Source organism: Pseudophryne corroboree, chromosome 2 (genome assembly GCF_028390025.1).
Source record: "Pseudophryne corroboree isolate aPseCor3 chromosome 2, aPseCor3.hap2, whole genome shotgun sequence".
Taxonomy (NCBI): domain Eukaryota; kingdom Metazoa; phylum Chordata; class Amphibia; order Anura; family Myobatrachidae; genus Pseudophryne; species Pseudophryne corroboree.
The window spans coordinates 508,270,398-508,290,112 of NC_086445.1; the positions used below are offsets into that span (position 1 = coordinate 508,270,398).

Here is a 19,715-nt window from a genome sequence, read left to right on the forward strand (position 1 = left end):
TTCCCCCCACCAGGCCCTATGGAGAGACAGAGAGAGAGTGTGCCAGCACACACCCAGCGCCAATAACCCTGGTAAAAAAATACCCAGATAAAGCGCTTTTTATTAATATATATATATATATATATATATATATATTATACATACACATATATACATATATATATATATATATATATATATATATATACACAAACGTTGTGACCAAGATCCACAAAAACCAGCACACCTTATGTAGCAATAAACAATTTACTGAATCCTCATTTTAAAGTGCACCGTGCATAAGATAGTACAAATCGTATACTTAGCAGTTCAATTCACAATGGTAACCCCGCATATTGGCAACTCCAACAGCTGTTTCGGTGCAGCAGCACCTTCGTCAGGGAAAGCCAGCATACTGGTGGCTTTCCCTGACGAAGGTGCTGCTGCACCGAAACAGCTGTTGGAGTTGCCAATATGCGGGGTTACCATTGTGAATTGAACTGCTAAGTATACGATTTGTACTATCTTATGCACGGTGCACTTTAAAATGAGGATTCAGTAAATTGTTTATTGCTACATAAGGTGTGCTGGTTTTTGTGGATCTTGGTCACAACGTTTGGATGTTAACATTGGACCGAGCACCCTGACAAAACGATTGAAGGTGTGTGCGTTCCAAATTTGCATATATATATATATATATATATATATATATATATATATATATACACACACACACACACACACACACACACATATATACATACTGCGCCAAATAAGTGCCCCCCCCCCCTCTCCTCCTTTAAAACCCTCCGTCACCGGTGATCAGCAGGGGAGAGTCCGGGGAGCCAGCTTCTCAGCGTGTGTTGTGGAGGAAAATGGCGCTGGCGAGTGCTGAGGGACAAGCTCCGCCCCCTCAGCGGCATGCTTCGGTCCCGCTCTATTTTGAACACACTGGCGGGCATCTCTTAAATATACCACAACCAAGTGTATATACAGTATTAAGCCAGACCTAGAGGTTTTAACATTGCTGCCCAGGGCGCCCCCCAGCGCCCTGCACCCAACAGTGTGCTCTGTGTGTGTTCTGTGTGGGAGCAATGGCGCGCAGCGTTACCTCAGTGAAGCTCTGAAGTCTTCTGCAGCCTCTGAAGTCTTCTATCTACTCATACTCACCCGGCTTCTATCTTCCGGCTCTGCGAGGAGGACGCGGCGCGGCTCCGGGACGAACTGCGAGGGAAGACCTGCGTTCTGACTCCCTCTGGAGCTAATGGTGTCCAGTAGCTTAAGAAGCAGAGCCTAACAATTAAGTAGGTCTGCTTCTCTCTCCTCAGTCCCACGATGCAGGGAGCCTGTTGCCAGCAGGTCTCCCTGAACATAAAAAACCTTACAAAATACTTTTATTCCAGGAAGCTCAGGAGAGCTCCCTGTAATGCACCCAGTCTCCTCTGGGCACAGTATTAAACTGAGGTCTGGAGGAGGGGCATAGAGGGAGGAGCCAGTGCACACCCATACCTAAAGTTATTTTTAGTGCCCATGTCTCCTGCGGAGCCCGTCTATTCCCCATGGTCCTTACGGAGTCCCCAGCATCCTCTAGGACGTAAGAGAAAATTAAACAACAAGTGTTACTGCATAAATATATCAACAAGTGTTTTCATTACAAGGACTCCCAAAGTGTCACAAAAACAAATCTATATGTTTTATTGTCAGTGTGCGTGAACATAATTATAAGGATGTGTTCAGATCACTCTTTGCAAACACAGTACATTAGAAGTACATAAAAAAGGTATGCGGTCTGTATTTAGCTTGCCAATTAATTTGTATTGGAGATCCACCATCCCTATGGTTACAGAACTTGCCTTTTCATAAGCAACATTTCCTGATGCTACAGACAAACCATGATTTGTGAAAGAGCAGAGAGCCATTATACCACAGTCACAAAAAGAATGAAACAAATGGTCTTGAAAGCTAGTGCTTTTTCCACAATCACTGCCTCATGGTATGGCTAATTATCCACTTTTTTTTTAAGTGACAATTTTTGGTTAAGGCTACTTCTATGACAAATGTTAACTTTGAAGGAGTCCTTGCCAAAAGCAAAGACTACAAAACCTTACCTTGAAATGGGCTACTGGACTGCTGGGCTAGATTAAGGTGCTCCTCACTAAGAAGGTACACTGGTTGGTGCTGGTTAATTTCCACACTTGTGCAAACATTGCTGTCTCCATGTAGGAAGAAGGAAAATGAGCAAGACAAATGCTCACTGAAGAAAAAAGGAAAAAAAAAGACCACAATAAATATTTAGCAATTTAAAATAGAAAAATGTAACACATACGAGATCACACTTATCTAAAACTGGATACACATGGGTGTATATAAACGATAGGTCTGAATGACTACATTCACAGACACATTGCATCGACTGTCAATATATCTGCAGATCTATTGGTGCAACTGGCTGTGTGCATGGGAGGTCTGCAGACGACCTGAACACTGGCTGCATGGATTGAAGTCACAGCTAGGTAGGCAAAAGACCTGCCGAGCTAGATGCAAGGACTGACATATCGAGTGACTTAACAGTAAGTGTCTATGCTTACCTAAAACTGCCACTCTGTCAGCGTTATGGTGGGTGGTGTCTGCAGACATCTCCCTCTGGTGTGTAACCAACCTTAGTAACTAGGTATTATCTATTGTCAGAGCACTATGGCTCCATGTAGTCATATTTAAAGATCCTGCATGTATTTAATCCTGGATGCGGATGATCAGGCAACGTTTCAATGTTAGGAAGTCATACATCTAGCAACATGAACGTGCTTCTTTCACCAAATTCATAATTCCGTTCATGTATTCCTACTTAATCCATGTTTTCCTTTTTCCTTGTATTCAATGGTTATTTGGCACACAAGCATATAGCACATATTGCACACAGACACCCTTCTGAAGTCCTGCTTCGAGCATCCAAATAACTGTTTAGACTCCCAAAGAGCTGACTTATCGCACATTTCTTCTTGCATCTAAGGAGGATTCGAGAAGAAAAGGTCATGCCTGTGGTTGCTGGGTGTCTAAACGGAGAAACAATTGAACCGCTCCGTTTTTCACTTCCTGGTGGTAGCCATGGGTAAAAGCAATTAAATCGGCCCCAATAAGTTTTATTCACTATGTAATCAGATAAAGCACATAACTCTATACAAGATGTTTCCCATTTAACAAATTTCATATTGAATTAAGCAGTTATGTCAATATAGCACACATGCACTGTTTCATTGCAGATATTTTTGACTGCTGTAGATCACATCATAGTTATGCAAATTACAACTATGAAAAAAGCAGCCATATAAATTGCTGGACCTCTTTTAGAGTCATTCATTAACTATTGTTTAATTGAAAGGCATCAAGTGATTGGAACATCAAAGCATGCTTTTAGATTAATACTATTTAAGATTGAAAATGGTAATTCTTAATTTTTGTCAAATATATCCTCCTGAAACCCAAACTGTAGCCTGTGTTTTAAGCAGGTTGTATAGATGAAAGCAGGCCACACATTTAAAGGTTATCTTTACAACCAGCCAACTAGTTGACTAACTTGGAATGAAAGTCTGGTAATGTATGTGTGCAAAACGACAATTAGGCTGATGCTACAAAACACTGGAAAAAGGACAAAAACTGTAGTTCAGGTTTATTGGATAAAAACGGTTTTCTGGCATTTGGGAGCCAACAGTAATTAATGGCTCCCATACAATTACCAGATATTCATTCCAACAAACCAACTAATTGGCTGGTTGAAAAGAATCTTTCAAGCCAGGTTCACACTAGATCAGTGGTTCTCAGGACCCCACACAGTGCATGTTTTGCAGGTAACCCAGCAAGTGCACAGGTGTATTAATTACTCACTGACACATTTTAAAAGGTCCACAGGTGGAGCTAATTATGTCACTTGTGATTCTGTGAGGAGACCTGCAAAACATGCACCGTGTGAGGTCCTGAGGACCGAGTTGAGAACCTGTGGTCTAGTGCATAGGTCTGCAAACTTGGTCCTCATTACCCCACACACTGCATGTTTTGCAGGTCTCCTCACAGTATTGCAAGTGAAATAATAAACTCCACCTGCAGACCTTTTAAAATGTGTCTCTTGAGTAATTAATACACCTGTGCACCTGCTGGGTTACCTGCAAAACATGCACCTTGTGGGGTAATGAGGTCCGAGTTTGCAGACCTATGGTCTTGTGTTTACCCATGATATGCACACTCCTGCAGATCGCTAGCAACATACCCAGTCAGCCTGCCGCACGGCTCTCCCCCAATCTGACACAGCATCGCCGCTTGCAGGGTCCCAGCCGTCAGTGGCAAAGTCAGGCTGGGTGCACATTAACACTTAACTGACGATTTATTTCGCTGAAAACCGCTCCGAAATTGTCGTTTTTTTTTAATGAGTGAATTAAGTGAAGAACATGACTTTAACCCTATCCCAAATGAATTTAGTAAAAAAAAAAAAAAAAAAGGGATTTTTTGTAAATGTTTTTTCCCCCAAACATCGATCGGGAACATTGCGACCATCGGAACATCGCGACTATCACGGCTTTCATTTTGAAAGCCAAGACAGCCTGCAGGTATGCAGGGGGTGGTGGCTTGGGAGGGTTAATTTACTCTCCCCAGCGGCTGCAGCCGCTGGAGGGGGGGATCCTGCCGTGCTGACCGATCAGCAGAGATCGGCAGCATGGCAGACACAGGGGGAGAGTGCAGGGAGGCAGAGGGACCTTCCGGTCCATCTCACAGCAGCAGCGGGGGGAAGTTTATCTTCCCTGCCGTTGCTAACACTCTCTGACTGGTCGCATCCTGTGCGACCAGGTCAGATAGAGCACTTGCAGGCATGGTCGCATCTGATGCGACCATGCCAGGCAACTGGTTAATAAATGTGGCCAGCAGGGTTGGATGGATTAAACGAAAGGTTTTTGTTTGTTTTTTTAATTTTGCTGTGACTACAGGCACAACGTTGTCACTTCTTTACAAACAAAAATTATTATACGGGAGTCCCCTGGTATTATTCAACATTCTTGTTGCCTGTGGGCTTCATCTGAGTAAGCTGAACCAATGCAGTATATCACAAACAAAAGATAGATAATATATATATATATGGAGGGTGAACCAGATATTAAAGATGCTAAATCTCCTAGCAAACTTCACCTCCAACAATCCCATAGGAAAGGAAAAAAACACACAGTTAATATTCTCAAAATTACAGAGCATGGTTGGCTGGTTTAAACAAAAACAAAAAAAAACTAGTGTATACAGGTTGAGTATATCCTATCCAAAATGCTTGGGACCAGATTTTTCTGTATTTTGGAATAATTGCATACCATAATGAGATATGATAGTGATGGGACCAAAGACTAAGCACAGAATGCAATTATGTTTTATATACACCTTATACACAGCCTGAGGGTAATTTTGGCCAATATTTTATAACTTTGTGCATTTAACAAAGTTTCTGTATAAACATATAATTAATTTTTACAGTATTTCATATACACCTAATACACACAACCTGAAGGTCATTTAATACAATATTTTTTTTAAATAATTTTGTGTATTAAACAAAGTTTGTGTACATTGAGCCCTCAGAAATCAAAGGGTTCACTATCTCCGTTTCACTCAAAAAATTCCGTATTTCGGAATATATGGATATGGGATACTCAACCTGTATATTCAAAATGTTTAATGCCAGTGGCAAGCCCAGTGCACCTTTGTGTGTTTTTTCTGAAAAGCGCTTTAGCATTTTCCATTTTGTATTTCTACTCATTAATAAGACTTACATTAAATTCAATGTTCATTATTTTCAATTTCCTTTATCTCAGAGTGTACTTTGTATGTAATGTGTTTAGGGTTATATTCAATTGAAGTCGAAAGCTGCCGTCTGTCGAAAAGACGTCAGGTTTCGACTTTAGGTCGGAAAGGGGTTCCGACCTATTCAAAAGCATGTGGATCGGCGGAATAGCTGCCGATCCACGTGCTTGTTTCGACCATCTCCATTCGACTTTTTTTTTTTTAAGTCGAAGTGTGATGGGCAGAGCCGAGGTGGGGACCGGGTGAGCAGCGCTGTAGGATGTCACAGCCGCCGCTCACAGCAGCGTCCACAAGGCTCCAGCAATCGAGACCTCGCTTGCTGGAGCAGGGTGGACGCTGCAGTGAGCGGCGGCTGTGTTGCTGGGACAGAGAGGAGGGACGGGGAGAGGCAGAGAGACTGGGGGAGAGCCACGGGCAGACGGGGGAGAGCAGCGCTACAGCAGCGGCTATATAACCGCTGCCGTAGCGCTGCTCTCCCCAGTCTCCCCTCCCGCATCTCAATTCGACTTTTTTAAAAGTCGAATTGAGATGTCATTGAATAGCCCAGGTCGGAATGGATCCGACTTCAATTGAATATACCCCTTAGTATATCTACATATTCAGATGTAATAGGAATAAGCCGTAAAAAATTGGATTTAAACATGTAAAATAGATCAAATCAAAATATAACATATTACTGTTAAAAAGCATTAAAACATGGTTAAATCAAGGTTTCTAATACCATTCATTCTTTTTTTTTTTTAATTAAAAAAATAAATTATATATTTTGTTGTACAAGAACTGTTTTTCCAGCCCTGGTGGCCAGTTTACGATTACTTGGTGACATTTGTCCCTGCTGGACTGTGTATAACAGCTTGACAGCAAAATAAACTTCACCAGCATATGCTAGAATAGATAAGGTTATGGAAAATAAAATGAAGGGGGGGGAAGAAAAAAAAAGCCTTAAAAACAGCAATTCTGCTTAACTTATTAGCTGATAGAAATGGTAGAGACTTAAACACCAAATAGCACAGGGATCAATATAAAGTGGAGTATTATCGTAGAGTATTATCTGTGCAAGCATACTGAAGTGACACCATAATGCAGCAATAAACTATCTAGAATACATTTAGAAGCTGTGCGCTCTGACAGCACAGAACTACACTTCATCATGTAAAACATTACTTATTACAGCTTCTAAAAAAGAAAACAAGACAACTGCCAGCAGAGGCTGGAAAGCTACCAAGGACAAGCAAATAAAGAGTTTTTATGTTAACGAGCCACAGTATATTCACTACACTGCCCAAAGAATAAAACACACCACGTATCAGTCATTCTTTTGCTTATGGCTTTAGACAAACTGACACAGATCACCATTTCTGAATATACATACTTTACTCAAAATAAATCATATATAATAGGCTAACATTATCTAGTGACGCTAGAATGTTAAAGATGATACAAGCCCAAGCCTAACAGACACCAGGCAAATTTGGGAGAAATACAAACAAACATCACAAAAACAGTTACTTCTCATTTCAGAGTATGGAATATCTGTAACTTACCTTTTTTCATTCAAATTTATGAATACTTAGCAAATGAAACTCACATTTGACTACATGTTTTGCTAAAAATGTGTGTTGAAAAAAACAAAACACTTGCTGCAGTTGTGCGACTTTCACCCTGATTAGTGTCTCACCTATATTATATGTTAGAGAATATAGATACATACACACACACACACATAGTACATACATACTCTCACACACATACCCTCACTCAGACTGATCAGTAATTCTCTTACTTCCATTTAACACTGGTATTCCACAGGTGGGAAATGGGAAAATTCCATAATTAGAATTTTAATAAGCCTCCCCATAGGGGATGAACAGGTGGTTGACATAGTGACGTCATCAGCGATGCGTGGCTTGCGTTGCGTGAATGATAACATCCCTATCGGATCAAAATTTGGATTGCACCTCCAATGTGTAGAATTTAAAAAACTACAAAAATGGTCCTGCCACTTTTTACCGTATCTGCTACGGGTGTTTCTCGGGTAACGCCAAGAAAATAAGATTTTACTTACCGGTAAATCTATTTCTCGTAGTCCGTAGTGGATGCTGGGGACTCCGTAAGGACCATGGGGATAGACTGGCTCCGCAGGAGACATGGGCACTTTAAGAAAGAATTTAGGTTCTGGTGTGCACTGGCTCCTCCCTCTATGCCCCTCCTCCAGACCTCAGTTAGAGAAACTGTGCCCAGAAGAGCTGACAGTACAAGGAAAGGATTTTGTAATCCAGGGCAAGATTCATACCAGCCACACCAATCACACCGTATAACATGTGATAACAACCAGTTAAGAGTATGACAAATAACAGTGCCTCAGGTCAAACCCTGATGCAACCATAACTATATACAAGTATTGCAGAAGAAGTCCGCACTTAGGACGGGCACCCAGCATCCACTACGGACTACGAGAAATAGATTTACCGGTAAGTAAAATCTGATTTTCTCGAACGTCCTAGTGGATGCTGGGGACTCCGTAAGGACCATGGGGATTATACCAAAGCTCCCAAACGGGCAGGAGAGTGCGGATGACTCCGCAGCACCAATTGAGCTAACACAAGGTCCTCCTCAGCCAGGGTATCAAACTTGTACAACTTTGCAAAAATGTTTGAACCTGACCAAGTAGCCGCTCTGCAAAGCTGTAATGCCGAGACCCCTCGGGCAGCCGCCCAAGAAGAGCCCACCTTCCTAGTGGAATGGGCCTTAACTGATTTTGGCAGCGGCAATCCAGTCGCAGAATGCGCCTGCTGAATCGTGTTACAGATCCAGCGAGCAATAGTTTGCTTTGAAGCAGGAGCACCAAGCTTGTTGGAAGCATACAGGATAAACAAAGACTGTTTTTCTGACCCTAGCCGTTCTGGCTACATAAACCTTCAAAGCCCTGACCACATCAAGTAACTCGGAATCCTCCAAGTCAGTAGTAGCCACAGGCACCACAATAGGTTGGTTTATATGAAAGGATGAAACCACTTTCGGCAGAAATTGTGGACGGGTCCGCAATTCTGCTCTATCCGCATGGAAAACCAGATAGGGGCTTTTATGTGACAAAGTCGCCAACTCTGACACACGCCTAGCCGAAGCCAAGGCTAATAGCATGACCACCTTCCACGTGAGATATTTCAACTCCACCGTTTTGAGTGGTTCAAACCAGTGGGATTTCAGGAAACTCAACACCACGTTAAGATCCCAAGGTGCCACTGGAGGCACAAAAGGTGGCTGATTATGCAGCACTCCCTTTACAAACGTCTGAACTTCAGGTAGAGAAGACAACTCCTTTTGAAAGAAAATGGATAGGGCCGAAATCTGGACCTTAATGGAACCCAATTTTAGGCCCAAATTCACTCCGGACTGTAGGAAGTGAAGGAAACGGCCCAGCTGGAATTCCTCCGTAGGAGCATTCCTGGCCTCACACCAAGCAACATATTTTCGCCATATACGGTGATAATGTTGAGCTGTCACGTCCTTCCTAGCCTTTATCAGCGTAGGAATGACCTAATCCGGAATGCCTTTCTCTGCTAGGATACGGCCGTCAAACGCAGCCGCTGTTAGTCTTGGAACAGACAGGGCCCCTGTTGCAACAAGTCCTGTCTTAGAGGAAGAGGCCACGGGTCCTCTGTGAGCACTACTTGCAGATCTGGATACCAAGTCCTTTGTGGCTAATCTGGAACAAGGAGTATTGTTCTCACTCCTCTTTTTCTTATTATCCTTAGCACCTTGGGTATGAGAGGAAGAGGAGGAAATACATAGACCGACTGGAACACCCACGGTGTCACCAGGGAGTCTACAGCTATCGCCTGAGGGTCTCTTGACCTGGCGCAATACCTCTGTAGCTTTTTGTTGAGGCGGGATGCCATCATGTCCACCTGTGGCAGTTCCCACGACTTGTAATCTGTGCGAAGACTCCCTGATGAAGTCCCCACTCTCCCAGGTGGAGGTCGTGTCTGCTGAGGAAGTCTGCTTCCCAGTTGTCCACTCCCGGGATGAACACTGCTGACAGTGCGCTTACGTGATTCTCCGCCCAGCGAAGAATTCTGGTGGCTTCCGCCATCGCCACTCTGCTCCTTGTGCCGCCTTGGCGGTTTACATGAGCCACTGCAGTGATGTTGTCTGACTGAATCAAAACCGGTTGGTCGCGAAGCAGGGTCTCCGCTTGACGTAGGGCGTTGTATATGGCCCTTAGTTCCAGGATGTTGATGTGAAGGCAAGTCTCTTGACTTGACCACAGACCTTCGAAATTTCTTCCCTGTGTGACTACACCCCAACCTCGGAGGCTTGCGTCCGCGGTCACCAGGACCCAAGTCCTGAATGCCGAATCTGCGGCCCTCAATAAGGTGAGCGCTCTGCAGCCACCACAGGAGTGACACCCTGGCCCTGGGGGATAGGGTGATTAACCGATGCATCTGAAGATGTGAGCCGGACCACTTGCCCAGTAAGTCCCATTGAAAAGTCCTCGCATGGAACCTGCCGAAGGGAATGGCACGACACGAGTGCAGTGATGCACTGACACCTGTTTTGGTTTTAATAGGTTCCTGACCAGTGTCATGAGTTCCTGAGCTTTCTCCATTGGGAGATAAACCCTTTTCTGGTCTGTGTCTAGAATCATGCTCAGGAAAGGCAGACGAGTCGTAGGAACCAACTGCGACTTTGGAATATTTAGAATCCAGCCTTGTTGCCGTAATACTTCCAGAGAAAGTGCTACGCTGATCAGCAACTGCTCTCTTGATCTCGCTTTTATGAGGAGATCGTCCGAGTATGGGATAATTGTGACTCCTTGCTTCCGGAGGAGTACCATCATTTTCCGCCATTACCTTGGTAAATATTCTCGGTGCCGTGGAGAGACCAAACGGCAACGTCTGAAATTGGTAATGACAATCCTGTACCACAAATCTGAGGTACGCTTGATGAGGTGGATAAATGGGGACATGAAGGTATGCATCCTTTATGTCCAGAGACACCATAAAATCCCCCCCCCCTTCCAGGCTTGCGATGACCGCTCTCAGCGATTCCATCTTGAACTTGAACCTTTTCATGTATATGTTCAGGGATTTTAAATTCAATATGGGTCTGACCGAACCGTCCGGTTTCGGGACTACAAACATGGTCGAATAATAACACCTTCCTTGTTGAAGGAGGGGAAACTTAACCACCACCTGTTGAAGATACAATTTGTGAATTGCAGTTAACACTATTTCCCTCTCGTGGGGGGAAGCTGGCAGGGCCGATTTGAGGTATCGGTGTGAGGGGGCATCTCCTCGAATTCCAGCTTGTATCCCTGAGACACAATATCTATTGCCCAGGGATCCACCTGGGAGTGAACCCACTTGTGGCTGAAATTTCGAAGACGTGCCCCCACCGGGCCTAGCTCCGCCTGTGGAGCCCCAGCATCATGCGGTGGATTTTGTAGAGGCCGGGGAGGACTTCTGTTCCTGGGAACTAGCTGTGTTGTGCAGCTACTTTCCTCTGCCCCTGCCTCTGGCAAGAAAGGACGCACCTCGGACTTTCTTGTTTTTCTGTGATCGAAAGGACTGCATTTGATAATACGGTGCTCTCTTAGGCTGTGAGGAAAAATATGGCAAAAAATTTGACTTTCCAGTCATGTCAGAAATTGACATAGCACTTATTCTAGAACCCAGTCGACTAATGTCTCTGAGCATCTCTCATATATAGGACAGCGTCTTTAATATGCCCCAAGGTCAATATAGTATCCTTGTCTAAGGTATCCATTTCCTCAGACACTGTATCCGTCCATGCTGCTACAGCACTACACACCCAGGCCGATGCGATCGCCGGCCTCAGCAAGGTAGCTGAATGTGTATAAATGGACTTCAGGGTAACCTCCTGTTTGCAATCCGCAGCATCTTTGAGGGTAGCCGTATCCTGTGACGGCAGGGCTACCTTCTTGGATAAGCGTGTTAAAGCTTTGTCCACCTTAGGGGAGGATTCCCAGCGTAACCTGTCCGTTGGCGGGAAAGGATACACCATAAGGATCCTTTTGGAAATCTGCAGTTTTTTATCTGGAGATTCCCAAGCCTTTTCACATAACTCATTTAGCTCGTGTGAGGGGGGAAAGGTTACCTCCGGCTTCTTTTCCCCATACATATGTACCCTCTTGTCAGGGACTGGGATTTCATCTGTGATGTGCAACACATCCATAATTGCTATAATCATATAACGGATGGATTTGGCCAATTTTGGCTGTAACTTTGCATCATCGTAATCGACACTGGAGTCAAAATCCATGTCGGTATCTGTGTCAACAATTTGGGATAGTGGGCGCTTCTGAGACCCTGATGGCCTCTGCGACATAGGATCAGGCACAGGTTGGGACCCTGACTGTCCTGAGGTTTCAGCTTTTTCTACCCTTTTATGCAAGGAATTAACATTATCATTTAAAACCTTCCACATATACATCCAATCAGGTGTCGGCGCCGTCGGCGTAGACACCACATTCATTTGCTCCCGCTCTGCTTCCACATAGCCTTCCTCAGACATGTCGACACAAGCGTACCGACACACCACACACACAGGGAATGCCCCTTTTGAAGACAGTTCCCCCACAAGGCCCTTAGGAGAGACATACTGTCTGTATGCCAGCACACACCCCAGCGCTATAAACCCAGGAATAACACAGTAACTTAATGTTAACCCAGTAGCTGCTGTTTATATATTGTTTTTTGCACCTAATTATGTGCCCCCCCTCTCTTTTTACCCTCTTCTACCGTGTATCTGCAGGGGACAGCCTGGGGAGCTTCCTCTCAGCGGAGCTGTGGAGAAAAAATGGCGCTGGTGAGTGCTGAGGAAGAAACTCCGCCCCCTCGGCGGCGGGCTTCTGTCCCGCTTAAATATGCAATTTTTGGCGGGGGCTCATACATATATACAGTGCCCAGCTGTATATATGTTTAACTTTTGCCAAAAGTGGTCCTAAATGCTGCACAGGGCGCCACCCTCCCCCCCCCTACACCCTTACAGTGACCGGAGTATGTGAGGTGTGTGGGAGCAATGGCGCACAGCTGCAGTGCTGTGCGTTACCTCAGTGAAGAACAGAGTCTTCTGCCGTCTGTGAAGTCTTCTTTGCTTCTCATACTCACCCGGCTTCTGTCTTCCAGCTCTGCGAGGGGGACGGAGGGCGCGGCTCTGGGATCGGACGGCGAGGGTGAGATCCTGCGTACGATCCCTCTGGAGCTAATGGTGTCCAGTAGCCTAATAAGCAGGACCTAGCTTCAGAGAGTAGGGCTGCTTCTCTCCCCTCAGTCCCACGATGTAGGGAGTCTGTTGCCAGCAGAGCTCCCTGAAAATAAAAAACCTAACAAAATACTTTCTCTCAGCAAACTCAGGAGAGCTCACTGAAAAGCACCCAGCTCGTCCGGGCACAGTCTAAAACTGAGGTCTGGAGGAGGGGCATAGAGGGAGGAGCCAGTGCACACCAGAACCTAAATTCTTTCTTAAAGTGCCCATGTCTCCTGCAGAGCCCGTCTATCCCCATGGTACTTACGGAGTCCCCAGCATCCACTAGGACGTTAGAGAAAATAAGATTTTACTTACCGATAAATCTATTTCTCGTAGTCCGTAGTGGATGCTGGGACTCCGTAAGGACCATGGGGAATAGCGGCTCCGCAGGAGACAGGGCACAAAATAAAAGCTTAAGGATCAGGTGGTGTGCACTGGCTCCTCCCCCTATGACCCTCCTCCAAGCCTCAGTTAGGATACTGTGCCCGGACGAGCGTACATAATAAGGAAGGATATTGAATCCCGGGTAAGACTCATACCAGCCACACCAATCACACCGTACAACTTGTGATCTGAACCCAGTTAACATTATGATAAACGCAAGGGAGCCTCTGAAAAGATGGCTCACAACAATAATAACCCGAATTTTTGTAACAATAACTATATACAAGTATTGCAGACAATCCGCACTAGGGATGGGCGCCCAGCATCCACTACGGACTACGAGAAATAGATTTATCGGTAAGTAAAATCTTATTTTCTCTGACGTCCTAGTGGATGCTGGGACTCCGTAAGGACCATGGGGATTATACCAAAGCTCCCAAACGGGCGGGAGAGTGCGGATGACTCTGCAGCACCGAATGAGAGAACTCCAGGTCCTCCTCAGCCAGGGTATCAAATTTGTAGAATTTAGCAAACGTGTTTGCCCCTGACCAAGTAGCTGCTCGGCAAAGTTGTAAAGCCGAGACCCCTCGGGCAGCCGCCCAAGATGAGCCCACTTTCCTTGTGGAATGGGCTTTTATTGATTTTGGCTGTGGCAGGCCTGCCACAGAATGTGCAAGCTGAATTGTACTACAAATCCAACGAGCAATCGTCTGCTTAGAAGCAGGGGCACCCAGCTTGTTGGGTGCATACAGGATAAACAGCGAGTCAGATTTTCTGACTCCAGCCGTCTTGGAAACATATTTTTAAGGCCCTGACAACGTCAAGCAACTTAGAGTCCTCTAAGTCCCTGGTAGCCGCAGGTACCACAATAGGTTGGTTCATGTGAAATGCAGAAACCACCTTAGGTAGAAATTGAGGACGAGTCCTCAATTCCGCCCTGTCAGAATGAAAAATTAAGTAAGGGCTTTTATATGATAAAGCCGCCAATTCTGACACACGCCTGGCTGAAGCCAAGGCTAACAGCATCGACACCTTCCATGTGAGATATTTCAAGTCCACAGTGGAAAGTGGTTCAAACCAATGTGACTTTAGAAAACTCAACACCACGTTGAGATCCCAAGGTGCCACTGGAGGCACAAAAGGAGGCTGTATGTGCAGCACCCCTTTTACAAATGTCTGAACTTCAGGTACTGAAGCCAGTTCTTTCTGGAAGAAAATCGACAAGGCCGAAATTCGAACCTTAATGGACCCTAATTTTAGGCCCATAGACAGTCCTGTTTGCAGGAAATGAAGGAAACGACCCAGTTGAAATTCCTCTGTAGGGGCCCTCTTGGCCTCACACCACGCAACATATTTACGCCAAATGCAGTGATAATGTTTTGCGGTTACGTCCTTCCTGGCTTTGACCAGAGTAGGAATGACTTCTTCTGGAATGCCTTTTTCCCTCAGGATCCGGCGTTCAACCGCCATGCCGTCAAACGCAGCCGCGGTAAGTCTTGGAACAGACAAGGCCCCTGCAGTAGCAGGTCCTTTCTTAGAGGTAGAGGCCACGGTTCGTCCGTGAGCATCTCTTGAAGTTCCGGGTACCAAGTCCTTCTTGGCCAATCCGGGACCACGAGTATAGTTCTTACTCCTCTCCTTCTTATGATTCTCAGTACTTTTGGTATGAGAGGCAGAGGAGGGAACACATACACTGACTGGTACACCCACGGCGTTACCAGAGCGTCCACTGCTATTGCCTGAGGGTCCCTTGACCTGGCGCAATATCTGTCCAGTTTTTTGTTTAGACGTGACGCCATCATGTCCACCTTTGGTTTTTCCCAACGGTTTACAATCAGGTGGAAGACTTCTGGGTGAAGTCCCCACTCTCCCGGGTGAAGGTCGTGTCTGCTGAGGAAGTCTGCTTCCCAGTTGTCCACTCCCGGAATGAAAACTGCTGACAGTGCTATCACATGATTTTCCGCCCAGCGAAGAATCCTTGCAGCTTCTGCCATTGCCCTCCTGCTTCTCGTGCCGCCCTGTCCGTTTACGTGGGCGACTGACGTGATGTTGTCCGATTGGATCAACACCGCCTGACCCTGAAGCAGAGGTTTTGCTTGACTTAGGGCATTGTAAATGGCCCTTAGTTCCAGAATGTTTATATGAAGAGATGTTTCCATGCTTGACCACAGGCCCTGGAAATTCCTTCCCTGTGTGACTGCTCCCCAGCCTCTCAGGCTGGCATCCGTGGTTACCAGGATCCAATCCTGAATGCCAAATCTGCGGCCCTCTAGTAGATGAGCACTCTGCAGCCACCACAGGAGAGACACCCTTGTCCTTGGCGACAGGGTTATCCGCTGATGCATCTGCAGATGCGATCCGGACCATTTGTCCAGTAGATCCCACTGAAATGTTCTTGCATGGAATCTTCCGAATGGAATCGCTTCGTAAGAAGCCACCATTTTTCCCAGGACCCTCGTGCACTGATGCACTGAGACCTGGCCTGGTTTTAGGAGGTTCCTGACTAGCTCGGATAACTCCCTGGCCTTCTCCTCCGGGAGAAACACCTTCTTCTGGACTGTGTCCAGAATCATTCCTAGGAACAGTAGACGTGTCGTTGGAATCAGCTGCGATTTTGGAATATTTAGAATCCACCCGTGCCGACGTAACACTACCTGAGATAGTGCTACTCCGACTTCTAACTGTTCCCTGGATCTTGCCCTTATCAGGAGATCGTCCAAGTAAGGGATAATTAAAATGCCTTTTCTACGTAGAAGAATCATCATTTCGGCCATTACCTTGGTAAAGACCCGAGGTGCCGTGGACAATCCAAACGGCAGCGTCTGAAACTGATAATGACAGTTTTGTACTACAAACCTGAGGTACCCTTGGTGAGAAGGGTATATTGGGACGTGGAGATAAGCATCTTTGATGTCCAGAGACACCATATAGTCCCCGTCTTCCAGGTTCGCTATCACTGCTCTGAGTGACTCCATCTTGAATTTGAACCTTTTTATGTAAGTGTTCAAGGATTTCAGATTTAAAATTGGTCTCACCGAGCCGTCCGGCTTCGGTACCACAAACAGCGTGGAATAATACCCCTTTCCTTGTTGCAGGAGGGGTACCTTGATTATCACCTGCTGGGAATACAGCTTGTGAATGGCTTCCAAAACTGCCTCCCTGTCGGAGGGAGACTTTGGTAAAGCAGACTTCAGGAACCGACGAGGGGGAAACGCCTCGAATTCCAGTTTGTACCCCTGCGATACTACCTGTAGAATCCAGGGATCCACTTGCGAGTGAGCCCACTGCGCGTTGAAATTCTTGAGACGGGCCCCCACCATATCTGAGTCTGCTTGTAAAGCCCCAGCGTCATGCTGAAGACTTGGCAGAAGCAGGGGAGGGCTTCTGCTCCTGGGAAGCGGCTGCATGGTGCAGTCTTTTTCCTCTTCCTCTGCCCCGGGGCAGAAAAGAGTGGCCTTTTGCTCGCTTGTACTTATGGGAACGAAAGGACTGAGTTTGAAAAGACGGTGTCTTTTTCTGCTGATGTGGAGTGACCTGGGGTAAAAAGGTGGATTTTCCAGCCGTTGCCGTGGCCACCAGGTCCGATAGACCAGCCCCAAATAACTCCTCCCCTTTATACGGCAATACTTCCATGTGCCGTTTGGAATCCGCATCCCCTGACCACTGTCGCGTCCATAACGCTCTTCTGGCAGAGATGGACATAGCACTTACTCTTGATGCCAGGGTGCAAATATCCCTCTGTGCATCACGCATATATAGTAATGCATCCTTTAAATGTTCTATAGTTAACAAAATATTGTCCCTATCCAGGGTATCAATATTCTCAGTCAGGGAATCCGACCATGCGACTCCAGCACTGCACATCCAGGCTGAGGCGATTGCTGGTCGCAGTATAACACCAGTATGTGTGTATATACTTTTTAGGATATTTTCCAGCCTTCTATCAGCTGGTTCTTTGAGGGTGGCCGTATCAGGAGACGGTAACGCTACTTGTTTAGATAAACGTGTGAGCGCCTTATCTACCCTAGGGGGTGTTTCCCAACGCGCCCTAACCTCTGGCGGGAAAGGATATAATGCTAATAATTTTTTAGAAATTAGCTGTTTTTTATCGGGGGAAACCCACGCTTTTTCACACACCTCATTTATTTCCTCTGACTCAGGAAAAACTATTGGTAGTTTTTTCTCACCCCACATAATACCCTTCTTTGTGGTACTTGTAGTGTCAGAAAGGTTCAATGCCTCTTTCATTGCCGTGATCATGTAACGTGTGGCCCTACTGGACATTACGTTTGTCTCGTCACCGTCGACACTAGACTCAGTATCTGTGTCAGGGTCTGTGTCGACCCACTGAGGTAACGGGCGTTTTAGCGCCCCTGACGGTGTCTGAGACGCCTGGACAGGCACTAATTGATTTGCCGGCTGTCTCATGTCGTCAACAGTTTTTTGCAAATTGCTGACATTATCACTTAATTGTTTAAATACAATCATCCAGTCAGGTGTCGACTCCCTAGGGGGTGACATCACCAACACAGGCAACTGCTCCGCCTCCACATCATTTTCCTCCTCATACATGTCGACACACGCGTACCGACACACAGCACACACACCGGGAATGCTCTGATAGAGGACAGGACCCCACTTAGCCCTTTGGAGAGACAGAGGGAGAGTCTGCCAGCACACACCCAGCGCTATATATATATACAGGGATAACCTTATATAAGTGTTACTCCCTTATAGCTGCTGTTAATATATTTATTTGCTGCCAAACGTGCCCCCCCTTCTCTTTTTTACCCTGATTCTGAAGCAGGACTGCAGGGGAGAGTCAGGGAGCCGTCCTTCCAGCGGAGCTGTGAGGGAAAATGGCGCTTGTGTGCTGAGGAGATAGGCTCCGCCCCTTCACGACGTCCTTATCTCCCGCTTTTTCTGTGTAAAATGGCAGGGGTAAAATACATCCATATAGCCCAGGAGCTATATGTGATGTATTCTTTTTAGCCACCTAAGGTATATACTGTAATATTGCGTCTCAGGCCGCTCCCCCCCCAGCGCCCTGCACCCTCAGTGAACGGAGTGTGAAGTGTGCTGAGAGCAATGGCGCACAGCTGCGGTGCTGTGCGCTACCTTAGTCTGAAGACAGGATCGTCTTCTGCCGCCGATTTCACCGGACCTCTTCGTCTCTTCTGGCTCTGTAAGGGGGACGGCGGCGCGGCTCCGGTGACCCATCCAGGCTGAACCTGTGATCGTCCCTCTGGAGCTAATGTCCAGTAGCCTAAGAAACCCGATCCACTCTGCACTCAGGTGAGTCCGTTTCTTCTCCCCTTAGTCCCACGATGCAGTGAGCCTGTTGCCAGCAGGACTCACTGAAAATAAAAAATCCTAAACTAAACTTTTATTCTAAGCAGCTCAGGAGAGCCACCTAGATTGCACCCTTCTCGGCCGGGCACAAAAATCTAACTGAGGCTTGGAGGAGGGTCATAGGGGGAGGAGCCAGTGCACACCACCTGATCCTTAAGCCTTTATTTTGTGCCCTGTCTCCTGCGGAGCCGCTATTCCCCATGGTCCTTACGGAGTCCCAGCATCCACTAGGACGTCAGAGAAACATAGATTAATATTTACTTACATTAAGACGTCTCAAATTTACAGCTCTATAGATTTACCAAAGTTTCTCTTACATCCTAGAGGATACTGGGGTGCCATTTAGTACCATGGGGTATAGACGGGTCCACTAGGAGCCATGGTCACTTTAAGAATTTGATAGTGTGGGCTGGCTCCTTCCTCTATGACCCAACCAGACACTGTTTAGAAAACGTGTTCGGAGAAGCCGGTCACGCTGAAGGAAGCTCCTGAAGAGTTTTCTGCAACTATTTTATGTTTGTTATTTTCAGGCAAGGCTGGTTTGGGGGGGGGCTGGGAACGGACCAACCTCTTGAAGGGTTAATGGTCCCGTTGCCCACTGACAGGGCACTGAGCTCCTGAGGGAACTATTCTCAAGTACCACCAAGGCGAGCGTACATTCCACAGCACATCGCCACCCCTAACAAAGCCAGAAGAAAGAAGAGTGGTGAGTACTAGTCCTGCGTCCCGACTAGCGGGTCTCCGACCATTATGGCGGCATGAGGGTACGGAGACACACAGCTTCTAACCAGGGCGGGATGCGTCTCCAGACAGTACACCGCTGCATCTCAGTACACTGTACACAGTACCCACACTGGCAAAAACAGCCTTAAAAACGGTTCTCTCTCCATATTAAG

General features: G+C 46.2%; 1 protein-coding gene across 2 annotated transcripts in view; it reads right to left on the reverse strand.

Moving 5' to 3' along the window:
- MED13 (mediator complex subunit 13) overlaps positions 1-19,715 on the reverse strand; it is a 411,382-nt gene that overhangs the window by 271,650 nt on the left and 120,017 nt on the right. For both annotated transcript variants that reach the window (XM_063954032.1, XM_063954031.1), the window contains exon 4: positions 2,088-2,233. In XM_063954032.1, coding sequence (XP_063810102.1) covers positions 2,088-2,233 — 146 coding nt within the window. The remainder of the gene's footprint in view (positions 1-2,087; positions 2,234-19,715) is intronic.